General features: G+C 34.7%; 1 protein-coding gene and 1 non-coding gene across 2 annotated transcripts in view; one reads left to right on the top strand and one right to left on the bottom strand.

Annotated features, from left to right (window-relative positions):
• THOC1 (THO complex 1) overlaps positions 1–15,505 on the top strand; it is a 42,144-nt gene that overhangs the window by 14,554 nt on the left and 12,085 nt on the right. The window contains exons 8-11 of the mRNA XM_032654389.1: positions 643–725; positions 3,652–3,725; positions 5,062–5,170; positions 6,343–6,474. Of these exons, the coding sequence (XP_032510280.1) occupies positions 643–725; positions 3,652–3,725; positions 5,062–5,170; positions 6,343–6,474 (398 nt within the window). The remainder of the gene's footprint in view (positions 1–642; positions 726–3,651; positions 3,726–5,061; positions 5,171–6,342; positions 6,475–15,505) is intronic.
• On the bottom strand, positions 3,445–3,517 carry TRNAR-CCU. The gene has a single exon. It is a non-coding gene; the product is annotated as a tRNA-Arg (tRNA).

Raw genomic sequence — 15,505 nt, 5'->3', positions numbered from 1 at the left:
AAGATCTGGGACCTAGATAATGCTAATTGTTACTAGAATATCACTGCTTCTAAGCCCTCTCAGTAGACAGAGCTTGGAAAGATACATATGTATACTAACATGTATTTCTGTATCTGTATTTCTGTATCTGTCTACGTGTTTTTTAATGACCACGAACAAAAACAATGCTATCATAGTGACTGATAACTTGTGAGTCTAATCTAGCACCAATAGATCTGCTTATTTATAACTTCTTTCCCTGACAGCGAGAGACCTGGCCCTCACTAACTATATTTCCTATAAATATTGTTATACATTCACACTTTTTGAATAATACAATTTCTATTTGTGCTTCAGCAAAATTATAAATTACTACATATTGCATTCTGTAAAATTGTTCTAGAATATTCATAAATAACAAGGATCAATATATCTGTCACAGTGTATACAGAATTCAGCATACTCTAAAGGCACCTTAAAGAAATGAATTTTAGAAAGAATTTGAAAATCAAGTGTGATGTTATTCTGACTTGATCTTTTGCTTAATTATGGATTTATCATTTTATGTATTTTGGTTATATGACAACAAAGTTATACTCTTAAACAAGTTTAGGTGTTTGATGGATTTGCTTTGAAAATCTTTTTTTTTTTTTTTTTTAATAGGTCTTAACTTGCAGAGTCAGTTTAATCTGGAAAATGTCACTGTTTTCAATACCAATGAGCAGGAAAGCACATTGGGTCAAAAGGTGAGGCTGATGTGAAATCTAACATAACATATTTTGTTATTGAGATAACTCAGATGAATGGGTCTTCTAAATCAAAAATTTTAAAAACCTTTGTTTTCAATTTATAGAAATAATATGTATTCTGTGTAGAAAAAAACAAAATAGAAATATTTAAAATAAAAAGTACAGCTACCCCATAATCCAAGGCCCCAAAGATAACCACTCTTAACATTCTTTTTTTGTCCTTACAGGACTTTCTGTGTATATGTAGTTTTATTCCAAAATTGAGGTCATACAATACATACTGTTCTGAAAATCGCTTTCTTCTTTTAACAGTATGAAATGGTTGCATTTCTGCATCAGTACATTTAGATTTGTCTCTGTGTTTTAATGTCTCATGATAAGTTTTTGGATATATCACAGTCTCCTGTTACTGAGCATTTAGATAATCTCTAATAGTGAAAACTGGTTAACAACATTATAGTAAATAGTATTTTGTGTATCATTGCTAAATTATGCAGGTGTCTCCTTAGGATAAATTTTGATAGGTGAAATTTCTGTGTCAAAATAAATGCATATATCAAATTTTGATAACTGTTGCCCGGGTACTTCTCAAAAAAGTTGTACCCATTTATACCACCCCCAGTGGCACATAGAGAATGCCTTCCCATTTCCCCATAGCCTCACGCCAACATGGGGAATTACCAGTTTTTAAAAATTTTTGCTTAATTGATACATACTTGAAAGGTAAGTCGTCTTTGTTTTAACTTACATTTCTTTGGTTATTAATGAAGTCGAGGAACTTACTGCATGTTCATTGGAATTTATTTTTCTTCTGTGCTGATTAGAAACAATGAGGAAGAGAATTGCCTATTCATAACATTTGCCCATTTTACTGCTGAAACGTCTTTTACTGTTGATGTGTAGAAACTCATTATATAGAATATTATTAATTCATTCCTACTGTGTGTTGATACATTTTTTTCCTCAGTTTATGGTTTTTCTTGTAACTTTATAGTTTTCTATATGGAGCTATTAAATTTGGATATAGTAATATTAACATTTGTTGGTCTTTTGTTTTAGTGTTTCTAGCCTTGTGTCATACTGAAGGCTTCCACTCCACAGGAGTATGTAATTCTTTGTTTTTTTCTGGTGCTTTTATGATTTTATTTTTTCTTTTAAATCTTTTACCCAGCAGGAAGGTTGGGGTTTGGAGTAAGTTGAGTTATAATTTAATTTTTTCTAAATGGTGAGCCAGTTATCTCAGAACCATTTGTTAAGTAATCCATCATTTGCCCACTGATTTTTTCAAAAGGACATCAGCAGATCAACTTTATTTTTAAAGATTATTTATTTATTTATCTGTCTGTCTATCTATTTATTTATTGGTGCGTTGGGTCTTCGTTGCCGTGCACGGGCTTTCTCTAGTTGCGGCGAGCCGGGGCCACTCTTCATTGTGGTGCGCGGGCTTCTCATTGCGGTGGCTTCTCTTGTTGCAGAGCATGGGCTCTAGGCACACAGGCTTCAGTAGTTGTGGCAAGTGGGCTCAGTAGTTGTGGCTCACGGGCTCTAGAGCGCAGGCTCAGTAGTTGTGGTGCACAGGCTTAGGTTTCTCCGCAGCATGTGGGATCTTCCCAGGCCAAGGCTCGAACCCGTGTCCCCCTGCATTGGCAGGCAGATTCTTAATCACTGTGCCACCAGGGACACCCCCTAAAGATTATTTTTGATGTGTCCAGAAGACAGTCCAGAGCTGGCAAATTTTTGGACATTCAGCACCTGCTCTTCATTTAGAGCAAGTTATAAAGTTTAAAAAATTATTAATTAGATGTAACTAATATTTCACTGTAAATTAATCAGAGTACTTTACTTAATTTATCCCTTAAATTGTAATCATTGTCAATTTGGAAATGATACTGACTTTAAGATTTTTCAAAATCTGCCTTTCCCTTTTATGTATCTTTTAGGTATTTCTTGGACTATTTTATGTAACCTTGTTATTTTAAATTGGGGGGGGGTGGGATGAATTGGAAGATTGGGATTGACATATATACACTATACTATGTATAAAAGAGATAACTAATGAGAACCCACTGTATAGCACAGCGAACTCTACTCAATGCTCTGTGGTAACCTAAAAGGAGAGGAAATCCAAAAACGAGGGGATATATGTATACGTATAGCTGGTTCATTTTGCTTTACAGTAGAAACTAACACAACATCATAAAGCAACTATACTCCAATAAAAATTAAGTATTAAAAAAATTTTTTTTCAATATGGAGCTGTACACCCAGCATATCCTAAAGTGTTCCCAGATAATAAGTGTTATGTGTACAGGCGGGGGAAGATTTTCAAGGTCAAATTAAAGTTGGGGACAAAAACTACTTAAATCGCTTTGAGTTATTTACGGTGGTTCTTGGAATCCTTAGTGTACTAATGATCTTCTCACTTTTCCAACAGGTCATTGTATACTATGTTTCCAAATCATATTTTGCCATAGATTCTCTATTCCCAGAGAGAATGTACTGACTGTGTTTGGAAAAGTACTGGTTTAAAACTTTGCACTATGTTTTTTGTTGTTGTTATTGTTTATAATGAATAGGTATTTATATTTATATTCTTTTATTATTTATATAAATATTTATTAATATTTATTTTGGCTGCAACTGTTCTTAGTTGCGGCATGCAGGATCTTAGTTGCAGCATGCAGACTCTTAGTTGCGGCATGCATGTGGGATCTAGTTTCCTGACCAGGGATCGAACCCGGGCCCTCTGCATTAGGAGTGCAGAGTCTTACCCACTGGACCACCAGGGAGGTCCTTGCACCATGTCTTCATGGTTATCTTATATTATTGTCATACTGCTCTTGAGTTCTCGGATCCCTGTCATATAGAATTTTCCTCTGCCTGACAACTGCTTCATGACAGGATGTACATTCTTTTAATTTAGCACATGGAGGACAGAGAAGAAGGAATGGATGTGGAGGAAGGTGAAATGGGGGATGATGAAGCTCCAACAACTTGGTGAGTGTTTAGAAGTTCAGATTTCTTGATTTACAAAGATAATACCTTATGACTTATCAGGTACTAAGGTGAGAATGTAGACAGGGAGGAAGGAGATCATGCTTATAGATTTCTTTTGTTTGTAACTTTAATGTATATCACTTAAAATTACAACTCCAAAATCACTAATGGGCTCTATCAGTTGGTTTCTAAATTGTGTGCAGGCAGTCCGTTGTTTAGGTGTAACCTACCTTATATATATTCATAACGTTTGAAAAGCCAACCACAGGCAACCTACGCACTCCTTCCCTTCTCCCTTCCATTTCATTTTGAGATCATGGTGCTGTGTGGATCACTAAACCTACTTCCTGTTTCCCATATAAAATTACAGTCTTACTTGGAATATTTGTATGGGCATGAAGCTTAGCACAGATGCTAACTGTAATCCATAGGTTCAACTTGTTAAGGTTTATTTGGAAAGAATGGAGTAAGATAGTATACGTATACATATAGCTGATTCACTTTGTTATATAGCAGAAACTAACACAACACTGTAAAGCAATTATACTCCAATAAAGATGTTTAAAAAAAAATACGTATTGACACTGAAGATTTGTAACATAGCCGATTTAGAAATTGAATTAGTAACGCCATTTTTGTAATACTAAGTTGATATGTACTTAATGTGTTTGTTTCATACTAGGTCTTAGTGTGTTGGTTAGGATATAATGCCTAGGGCTTTTACCATTAGAGTCAAATTAACATTAGCTTAAACAACATAGAAATTGATTTCTTTCTCATGTAAAAGTCTGAAGACAGGTGTTCAGAAGACAGGTGTTCAGGGCTGATGCAGTAGCACTCTTCAAGGAGATTGTCTAGTGATCCATGTTCCTTCTAACTTCTTGTTCCACCATGCCTTGGTATTTGCTCTTTTTCATATAGTCCAGGATCGTTCATCATCATATCTGCATTCTAGCCAGCGAAAAGGGAAAATGGTAAAACATAGCCCATATAAGACATATGACTTCCGCTCCCCACTGACTGGCCAGAATTTAATCACATGGCCACACCTAATGCAGGAGAGGTTGGGAAAGAGAGCCTTAAATTCTGAATGTATCCAGCCAAAATTCAGGGGTTCCACCACTGAAGATAAAGAGGGAATAGGGGTCTATGAACCCCCTGAAATTATTTATAGACGTTTATATAAATATTTATGAATTTGTGTACTTTTCTAGGGAAAGAAGCCATGGCTTTCATTACCTTTTTCAGAGGATATGTGACCCAAGAAAAGTCAAAGCATTTAGATATTTCTAAAAGAACTTAAATGATTTATTTAATGTAACGTTTATTTTATCAGCTCCATTCCAATTGATTACAACCTGTACCGAAAATTTTGGTCACTTCAGGATTACTTTAGGAACCCTGTGCAATGCTATGAGAAAATTTCATGGAAAACTTTTCTCAAGGTGAGTTGCCAATTACAGACTACCAAAAGCCCAATATTTTATAGCTAATGGCAGAGTCAGAACTTGACTCTTGTCCAGCATACTTTTCACTATATAGTTCTACCTCTTATGTTTTTATACCTATTTCATAAAATAGAAGCTAAATTGTAAATTAATATATAAACAATTGATTTTGAGAGTAGTTTATAAATGACTTGAGGATTGAAATTTAGTAATTACAGCCTTGGTTTTTTTTTTTTACATAGCGAGTATTGTCAATTGATGAACTTTTACAGAATACATCCTGCCTTCGCACAAAATTATTTCAGCTATCCTCTAAGAATAGGACTTTGCATACTATGGCTTTGGACCACATCCAGCCTACTGCCTACTTTTGCAGACAAAGTTAATTTTGTCACACAGTGACACCAATCATTTATGTGTTATCTGTGGTTGTTTTTGTGCTATAATGGCTAACTTGAGTAGTTGTGATTGAGACCATTTGAGCCATATAGTCTAAAATATTTACTATCTGACTGTTTACAGGAAAAGTTTACTAACCTCTTTTCTATAAGAATCCTCTGTATTTCTTTTTCTTGGCTCCTTAAAGGTCAGTTTGTCCTTTTTGTTGTAATCAAAATCTAAAGTTAATAGGTAGCTCTTAAAAGTAGCATGGTGTGTTTTCTGTGTTACTTTTTAAAGTTTTTATTTTGTATGAAGTATCTTTTTTTTCGCCATAACTATCCAAATTCAGGTTAAGTGGTAAGTGAGAAATCATCTGGAATTGTTCCTCAACTGGATAGGCTTTGACATCATTTTTTTATTTGGTCACAGTGTTTAGCACAAGAAATGCTTGAGAGTTCCGTTGCTGATTAAACAGCTACTTTTACTGGTAAATTTCTGTATACTCTCAAAGCATTCCTTTCTCTGTTTGCCCCTTACACAAACTGCATAAGAAATCACATTTTTCCAGAAGTAGAGAGTTTATTCCTACTTTTACAGTAACCATGATATCTCACAAAAAATAGTTTTACCCTCATTTTGCTGTCATAATTTTTCTTGTTTAGTGTGCCTTAAGGATGCATATATGATTAACTGGGAATAAATTATACATTATTTTGATAAAGAAAAGCACTAAACAAATGATTGGGCAACAATGCCAAATAAAACTAATTGATATTTTTACTTTGCAGTATTCTGAAGAAGTTCTAGCTGTTTTTAAGAGTTATAAATTAGATGATACTCAGGCCTCAAGGAAAAAGATGGAAGAATTAAAAACAGGAGGAGAGCATGTATATTTTGCAAAGTTTTTAACAAGTGAAAAGGTATAAATCTTTCTTTCTCACTAAGCATAGTAAGAAATGTTTTTATTTTTGTTTTCTCTATTTAGCTGATATCCTTTTACGTTAAATACAGTAGAAAAGTTTCTTTATTTTTGGTTAAAACTGATAAATGTTAGTTTGAGAGTCCTATTTCTTCTTGTAGAAGTAAGACTAATTTAATTTCAAAGGTGAAAAGTTGTTCTGCATTGTCTGTTTTGTAGATTTACTTTGGATTAAATACATTTTAGTTATTTTCAAGTACATATATTCTGAACCTCAAGTTAGGATTTCATTTGCATTTATGAAAATATTTTGTATAGTTTTCCATTTAGGTACAAATAAGGGGTTTTAAAATTCCCTGTTAATCTTATTTACACAGTTTAATAAGTAATAAGTAAATTTTGTTCAAATACAATGCTAAGGCATTATGCAAGTTTCTAGTCAAGATGGCACATTGAGTTTGTGTTTCGATTCACTCCCTTTGCTCCAAACACAAAGCAATGACAGGTAAAATATAAAAAGAGAAAACCAAAAAGACAAAGCTGGGCTTCCAGAGACAAGATAAATATCTTCACAGACCAGAACTGCCAAGTAATAAGTGAAAATGAAGCCTTGGGCCTGCTGACTGTATATTCCAAGCAGGTGGTGGCAACCAGGAGCTTGGCTACAAGTGAGACCAGATCCATGTGGGACCAGGAGCCAGAGCCATATTCACTGCTTGAAGCCAGAGACTGGGGTAGAACTTAACCCACTTTTGAAAAGAAGCTAAGGTAGATATTACCACTCTTCTGCCAAAGGCTGTGGTTTCATAGCAAGTTGTGGGTCTAGGGATAACAAAGGCACAACTTTGTGTCCTCTGCTTGCTCTATGACCAGATATGAGATATCCCCACTATACTCATGAAACAGCTGTTCCAAAAAGTCATCATGAGACTGTTTTCTAGACTTGGGCCCATGGACCTGGTGAAAGAAAGTACAAAACTACTAGATAGAAAAAGGTATACACAGAGATAAAGAAGAAGCAAAAAGCAACAATCCCAAAACAAAAGCCTTCCATTCAAAACTCTGATAAATTAAAATTCCGAAATCCAGTGCTAAGAAAGATCACCAACAAAATCAACTATTGGGATGTATGTTTGTTTATTTTAGATACATAGCCTGACCAGGACTTTAAAATATATATGTTTTGGATAATCAAAGAGATAATTGATAGTACAGCCTCCATGGAGAGTAAGAAATTGTGAAACTGAAACATTTCAGTTGAAATGAAATAGGAAAGTTTAATATGACAACTAATAGGGATTCTTGAAAATGAAAATATATGATCATTGAAACCAAAGCACAGCACATAGAATTAAACTATAGTTTGGACATAGATGACAAGAGTACTAATGATGAGAAGTTCACCCAGAACACAGCACAGAGACAGATTTTTTTTTGTCAACCTGAAAGCAGTTAAGAGCCATGGAAAATAGATTGAGAAATTCTAGCATATATCTAAGTAGGATTGCCAAAGAACAAAATGGAGAGAATATTGGAGAAACTAAAGGACTAAAGGAAGTCCCAAGTCCTCAGATTAAAAGTGTGCTACAACTGCCAAGCAGGATAAAGAAAGATGAATCCATACTTCTGTACATTATGCTGTAACTGCAGGTATAGAGAGAAAACCTTAAATGCCACCAAAGAGGGGAGGAAAAAAACACAAATATACTGGAAAGGAACAGATTTCTAACAGTTATCAATAATAGATACCAGAAAACAGTGGAGAAGTATTTCTGAGAAAAAACTATCAGTCCAGAATTTCATACCCAGCTAAATGCACTCAAGACTGTAGATGAAATAAAGACATTTTCATTCTAAGACCAGGAAAGCATACCACTCTTAAGACCATCATTGTGAAAAACTACTAAAGGATGATCTTCCGGAAGAAGGAAAATGAATCCATAAGAAAGGAGTGGAATACAGAAAGCAATTGTGAGCACAGAAATTGAAAAATATTTCAGTTTACTATTGACTAAAAACAAAAAAGTCATAATAACTGATTTTTTAAAAAATTTTAATGTAGTATGTAAACTAGATAACAATAAGAATCAGAGGGGAAAACATGTTTAGTGAGTAATTTAAGTGTATGCTACAGTCCTTGTAAATCCTCAGGAGGAGAAAAGGAATGCTGAATAACTTTAGACATTATTATATTAAAAGGGAAACCACCAAAGGAAAAACATCCTGTAGCTCTCAAATGGCAAGGGGTTAAAAAAGGGGACAAGAAGGAATATAGACTACTTTATAAATCCAACAGATGGCAGGAAGGGAGGAAAAAAAGAAGGGTAGGTAAGTCCAAATATATCAGTAATGACTGCATAAACTGATTTAATTTACCTAATAGAGATTATCACATTGGATTTTTTTAAAATCCAGATATATTTATTCATTTAAATGAAACAGACATATAAAATTCTTTGGTTGAATAAAGAATTCAAAATTTTATTTTACCGTATGTAGAAAGGGAAGAAAATTCCAAAGCCTCCTCTAATTTAACAAAGAAGCTTCCCAAAGATATATACCTTTCAGAAAGCTTGAGATATCAATTTAAATAATATTATCAGGGCAAAACAGTTAAAAAATACAACAACCAGTAAGAGTTGTATGCTTTTAGCAGTTAAAGGTCACATTTCTCAGGACATGACAACTATTTCAAAACCCTGGATATCTTAAAAGATTTTTTTTTTTTGGACAGTTGACATTTCCAAGGACATTTTAGAAAGCAGCAGGATTATACATTTTCAGACATCTCCACATTGGAATGTAAAATCAGTGCTTTTGTATCGATCTCCATTCACCACTTTATCAGAACTGGTCCCTGAATAGTGTCTCCCTTACTGACTCTTTGTGAGCTTTGTTTCACCAGCAATGCAGACAGCATGAGCTTTCAGGGTTAAGCACTGGAATTCCATTAGGTAACGTTTTGATAGAGGGAAAAGCAGGTTTTAGATGCTTAAAACTTTACAATATGGGAAAGAAAAAAGGCACAGAGAATTGCAACAAAGAATGTAAGGCATGTGATGTTTTGCATCTTCACTTCCATTTGTTGCCTCTTAAGCAGTAACTTTATCTTAAATTTCAACCTATATAAGAACCCTTCCTGTGCAATCTTTGTATTTTTCCTATGTATTTCCAATGTTTATTACTCAGCATCCAAGTGAAAATATTTGTAATGCACCACCTGTAGCACCATTTGATAAGTTTTACTGCTTCACTAAAAGAAGCCTTCTAGCATTTCTATAACACCTTACATGATGTTTTACATCCCAGGATTTCTGAAAAGGCCATCCCACCTAAGTATGTGCCAATCTAATGTTACTTCTCAACTTTCTTCTGGTTGTAGATTTGGTAAATGACAGAAACACTCCTGATTTTTCAGGGATATATTTCTTGCCAGTGAGAGCTAGCTTAAGTGAAATCAAAAGCCATTTAATTATTTAGAGTATAATTCTATAGCCCATTGTTTCAGTGGTGAGCAGGTTTAGGAGAGTGGTCTTGTCATTACAAGGTTAGGTCTTTCATCACTCAAATAGAGCATATAGCCTCATTTGATGGCCGTGTTATTACCCAGAACCCTTGTGTTTTGCTTACATGAATGTGGTCAGACTTTTTCTTAGGAGAGTTTTCCTTATATCATTCTTAGGAAGGATGATATAACCTTTCTAGTTAGAGACAGGCCAATCATGTAGCAGCTTCAGGTAGGCACAGATTTTACAGATAAAATAGATATGTTTCTAACTTATCATACCTTCTTTCTTAAAGGTGGAAGTTTCCACTAGAAACTCAAGCCTAGGGTATGATTGTAAACACTAATTTCCAACAATATAGTTCCCTTGTTAACGTAGCAAAATAATCCCTGGATTATTATTTTTAGTGGAGAACTGCCGGTTCCTTAAGTATAGTCCAGAGTCTTACTCAGAAATTTTAAGGGAGGATTTCACCTCCAGTTGTCCAGTTTATCATACTGTGTGAGGGGCACTGTACTATTATAGGAATTTCTCCCTCAGTACTGTGCAGCATGTAAAAGTAGAACCAGCATTTTCAAACAAAATTCCAAGTATCATGAGTGTTAGCATGATGGTTAAAGGAATGTATTTTTATATCTTTGAGTTCTTACAGAAAAAAGCCCAGCCAGTAACTAGGTATGAGCTTCAGGGTTACCCAGTTCTTCAGAATACCGACTCCTTTTCCCCTTACAGTTGAGACTCAGTGACCTAATGAAAAAATCCGGGGGAATACTCCAGAGCTATCAGTTACCAGAGTGGTTGTCCCACAGTCACACACTAGTGTGGTCATTAGGCCATTCTTGTTCATGGAGGTAAGAGAAATAACAATTCTTCCCAGACTCTGCATTGTATGAAGAGCTCTCAAATAAGAACTTTTAGTCACTTAAAAAAAAAAAAAGTTCCTGGCAGAAAGAAGCTGTCAGTACAGCCTTAAATTTTTCATACTTTCTCTATCAATTTGAGAGATAGCCAAGGCTGAGTGTTTATGTAGTGTAGGCAAAAACAGGTCTCATCTTTTATGAGACACACTACAACCTAGTTAGGAAATGACCTCAGAAGTAAGACCCTCCTATAGACAGACAGGCAGGCTAACCACTTTCCTAGAATTTCCTTTAGTTTCATCAGTTGTCTCATATGGGACTCCCTTTAAACAGGTCTGGGAGGTTTTTGGACAACTCTGGAACACCGCTTGAGTTTTCCTTGTCTGCAGCCAGAGAAAGAGCCAGCCCTCCAAATAGTTCCAGGAGTGTACCATGAGGTTCCTGGAGTTTATCAGAAATTTAAGTAGAAACTAGATCATTGATCCCTGTGCCCCCAGAGAAAAAAAAGTTATAGCAAAAAGCTGTTAAATGGGTGGTGCTGACATTTTCTTATAGGTCCAAGATGGAAGGCCTTACACTTTAAAAATCATATAAGCACTCAGCAGTTCTCAATAAGAACGGAGCAGTGTTTTCCACTGATGAACCTTGATGTAAATCAGTTGTTAGACTTTACGTCTTGACACCATCCATCTGAGTTAACTGGTTGGGCTTCTCAAAACTGTGATTAGAATATTTGACACACTTGATCCAGGCTTTGAAGTAATCTAACAACATTATCTAGCACATCAGTGTTGGCCCTTGGGTGGCCACTGGGGAAGTATCAGAAATTTAGTTGGCCTACCATTAATATTTCACAAGGAGAGAAACCAAATCTTCTGTTTACTATAGATCTCATTGTCATATGAGCTGTAGGCAATGTGTCTAACCACTATAGTTGAAATATATACAAACTCTTGGGTTAGTTTATTTTTCAGAATTCTCTTTTGATGTTTGACTTTCTCTGCTGAATTCCAGTTCTATGGCATGAAGGCATTGATGAATCGTTAGGGTTTTACAAACTGCAGTTTGTTTGAAGACTTTTGCTGACACTCATGTCAGTTTTAACATATGGGTATACTTCCACTCATCTGAAAAGGTAAACACAATTACTAAAGTTTTACATGCATAAAATCAATCTGAAATGGTCTGCAAGGTGGGAGGCATGAGCTGCCCTCTTTATTGTGACACTCCTGTATTCTGTGGGCCTGACACAGGGCAGCTCCATAAATACCATTGAACATATTGGAAAGTTTAGAGCATACTCATCATTCTTTATTATTTTTAGAATCCCTTCTGTGTGTGAGTCAATCCATAGTTATGCAAGCAAGATAAGAGTAAATTCTTTGGTGATGCCAAGCAGCTATTTAGGAAAGACTAAAGACAGGGTTAAAAAAATACCCTGCCAGTGTAGACTGGATTTGGAGCCTAGTTCTGAAGAAGGACAAAGTATTTTATGTCACATGTGTAGGTCACAAATAAAGTGAGAGGTAAAAATTACCACTTTAAATGCATTAATGAAAAATTTAAGAGTGACAAATTGAGAATTCAGGAAGCTAAAAAAGATACGGAATAAACCTCAAGAGAGAACTAAGTAATAATAATAGCACAAGTTAAAGAAATAGAACAAAGAAACTATAGAACATATCAGGAAAACCAAAGGCTTTGAAAAGAAAAATTTTATAAAAAGAATTTTTGTAGAAGTTCTTGTAGAACAGGCCTAAGGAAAAAAGTGAAAAGGTACCAATAAACAAAATAGGAGTAATTGGAAATACAGAGACAGTAAAATGTGTAAGAGACTATATTTAAATCTAATGAAATAGTAATTCTGTAGAAAAACTTAATTACCAAAATGGATTCACAAAGAAATTAAAAGCCTGAATAAACATATAACTATTAAAGAAATAGTAATCAAAGTGACACCTTTCAAATGACATCAGTCCCAGATTTTTTTAGGTACGTATTATCAGCACTTCAAGGAATAGAGGGAAAGCAACCAAGGTCCTTATATGAGATTAATGTAACTTTTAAATAAAACCCCAATAAGGACAGAACAAGAAAAAAAGTATATATATCAATTTCACTTATGAATAGAGATGAAAAATATATTGTAAAAACTCACAAATCAATTTTTTAAATTGATAGTAGCTATTTTTAAAAAATAGAGACTAGGGGCTTCCCTGGTGGCGCAGTGGTTAAGAATCCGCCTGTCAGTGCAGGGGACACGGGTTCAAGCCCTGGTCCGGGAAGATCCCACATGCCGTGGAGCAACAAAGCCCGTGCGCCACAACTACTGAGCCTGCGTTCTAGAGCCTGCGAGCCACAACTACTGAGCCCATGTGCCACAACTACTGAGCCTGTGTGCCACAACTGTAGCCTGCGTGCCTAGAGCCTGTGCTCCGCAACAAACAGAAGCCACCACAATGAGAAGCCCGCACACAGCAACGAAGATCCAATGCAGCCAGTAAATAAATAGATAAATAAATAAATTTAATAAAGTAAATTAAAAAGAGACTAAATAATATTTATAATAATATTTAATAATATTTATCATTTAAGTCTCTAAATAATAGACTTGATATTTATTAATATATTAATAATCCCAGGATTGTAAGTATGATTCAATACCAGAAAGATTAATATGAAATTAACATATTAATGGTTTTTAAATAAAAACTATGACCATCTCAGATGCCAAGAAAATTATTTCAATACAATCTAATACTCATTACAAAACCAAATCAGAAGTAGAAGGGAATTTTCTCTAACTTGATTAAGGGGATTGACAAAAACCCTATAACTTAAAGCATCATATGTAATGATCAAACTTTCAAAAGTATTCTCAGTAATTTCAAGACCAAGACACAGATATCTACCAACCATATTTCTGTTCAATGCTGTAATGGAGGACCTACATTTCAATAAGAGAAAACAAAACAGAAATGAGAGTTATATGTATTGGAGAGAAAAGACTGAACTGTCTCTAACTGAAGGCAATATAATTGTCTACAGAGAAAATCCAAGAGAACCAACAAACTTTGAATTAAGGAGGCTTCAGCAAAGTTACAAAAGAAACATCAATAGTGTTCCTATAAGCAGCTGGTTACAAAATGTTATTTAAAACAGCAATGAAAACTAGTACCTATGAGTAATCTCCATGGATAAAATTATAAAAATAAAGAGATATGACTACATTTATAGATAGGAAGACCCAGTGCAACTTCTCCCCAAATGTGTCCATAAATTCAGTGTATTTTAAATCAAATCCAAACAGGCTTTTTGAGGGAACTTGAATAGTTGATCTTAAAGTTTTTATGGAAAAGCAAAAAGCCAGGAGTAACTAAGCCAAGAGTAACTACTTCCTCCTAAGAAGGAACAGTTGCCCTATCAGATATAGATACTAAGACCTATAAAGCTCTAATAATTAAAACAGTAAGTATTAGTACAGGTATAAAGAAGAAAAAGGAACTAGGACTAGACAAAGTGAAAAGACAAGCCACAAAGTAGGAGAAGATATTCACCATCTCCAGAACTGAGGAAGATTAGTATTTTAAATATACCGTTGACAAAAAGACAACCAGATGGAAAACTGGAAAGATGGTATGAACAGGTGATTTACAGATGTAGAAACCTGAATAGCTAATGAGCTTATAAAAGATGCTAAATGTCACTAGTAGCCAAAGAAATTAAAATGATGAGATAATCACTTCACATTTGTCAAATTGACCAAAATTAAATATCCTAACTATAAATGAAATGTATTGGCAAAAGTGTGGGGAAAGGAGAACTTTAACACACTGCTGGTTGAAGTATAAATTGATACAGCCACTTTGCAGAGTAATTTTATAATAAAGAGCAAAGTTAAAACTTCTAAGATGTGGGCCCTAGAGAATCACACATATGCACAAGGAAATATATGACTCATTGTAACTTAGGTGTTTGCAAGTGAAAGTGTAGAAACGACCTAAATGTTCATAAGCAGGAGACTGGGTGGGTGGTAAATTATGGTAAATTTATACCGTCGAGTTCTATAAAGCACTGAAAATGGATGACTTAGGATGGGGGTTGGCACATTACTTACTGCCTATTTCTGTAAATGAGTTTATTGGCTCACAGCCATGCTCACTCCTTTACGTGTCGTCTGTGGCTGCTTCTGCATGGCAACAGAGATAAGTAGTCGGGACGAGGACTGTATGACCACAAAGCCTAAAGTAATTTACTGACCCTTAACAGAAATTTGCCAACCCCTAAATTCGAGCTACATGTATCAAGTTGTGTAAATGTCAAACATAATATATGAAAGATAGCTTATTGCAGAATAATGTGTGTAGTATAAGAGTTTGAAAACATGCAAAATACCTTGATACTTATAGATGCCTCTATGTGTATAATAGTGTAAAATATGCATTAGAATCAGCAACACTGAATACATGGTAGTGCTTTCCATAGTGGAGGGAGCTTATAGAGGGGCTTCAACAGTTTTGATAATATTCTATTTCTTTAAGAAATGTGGAACAAGTAAAAATGTTAGGATTTGATAAGTAACTGGATTGTGAGACATGAATGTTGTATTAACTGTACCTTTTTGAACTTTAAAAAATACTCCACAATTTGAAAATTGGATATTTTC

The sequence above is a fragment of the Phocoena sinus genome, chromosome 14 (assembly GCF_008692025.1).
Source record: "Phocoena sinus isolate mPhoSin1 chromosome 14, mPhoSin1.pri, whole genome shotgun sequence".
NCBI classification, from domain to species: Eukaryota; Metazoa; Chordata; class Mammalia; order Artiodactyla; family Phocoenidae; genus Phocoena; species Phocoena sinus.
This window is presented reverse-complemented; position numbering and strand designations above follow the sequence as displayed.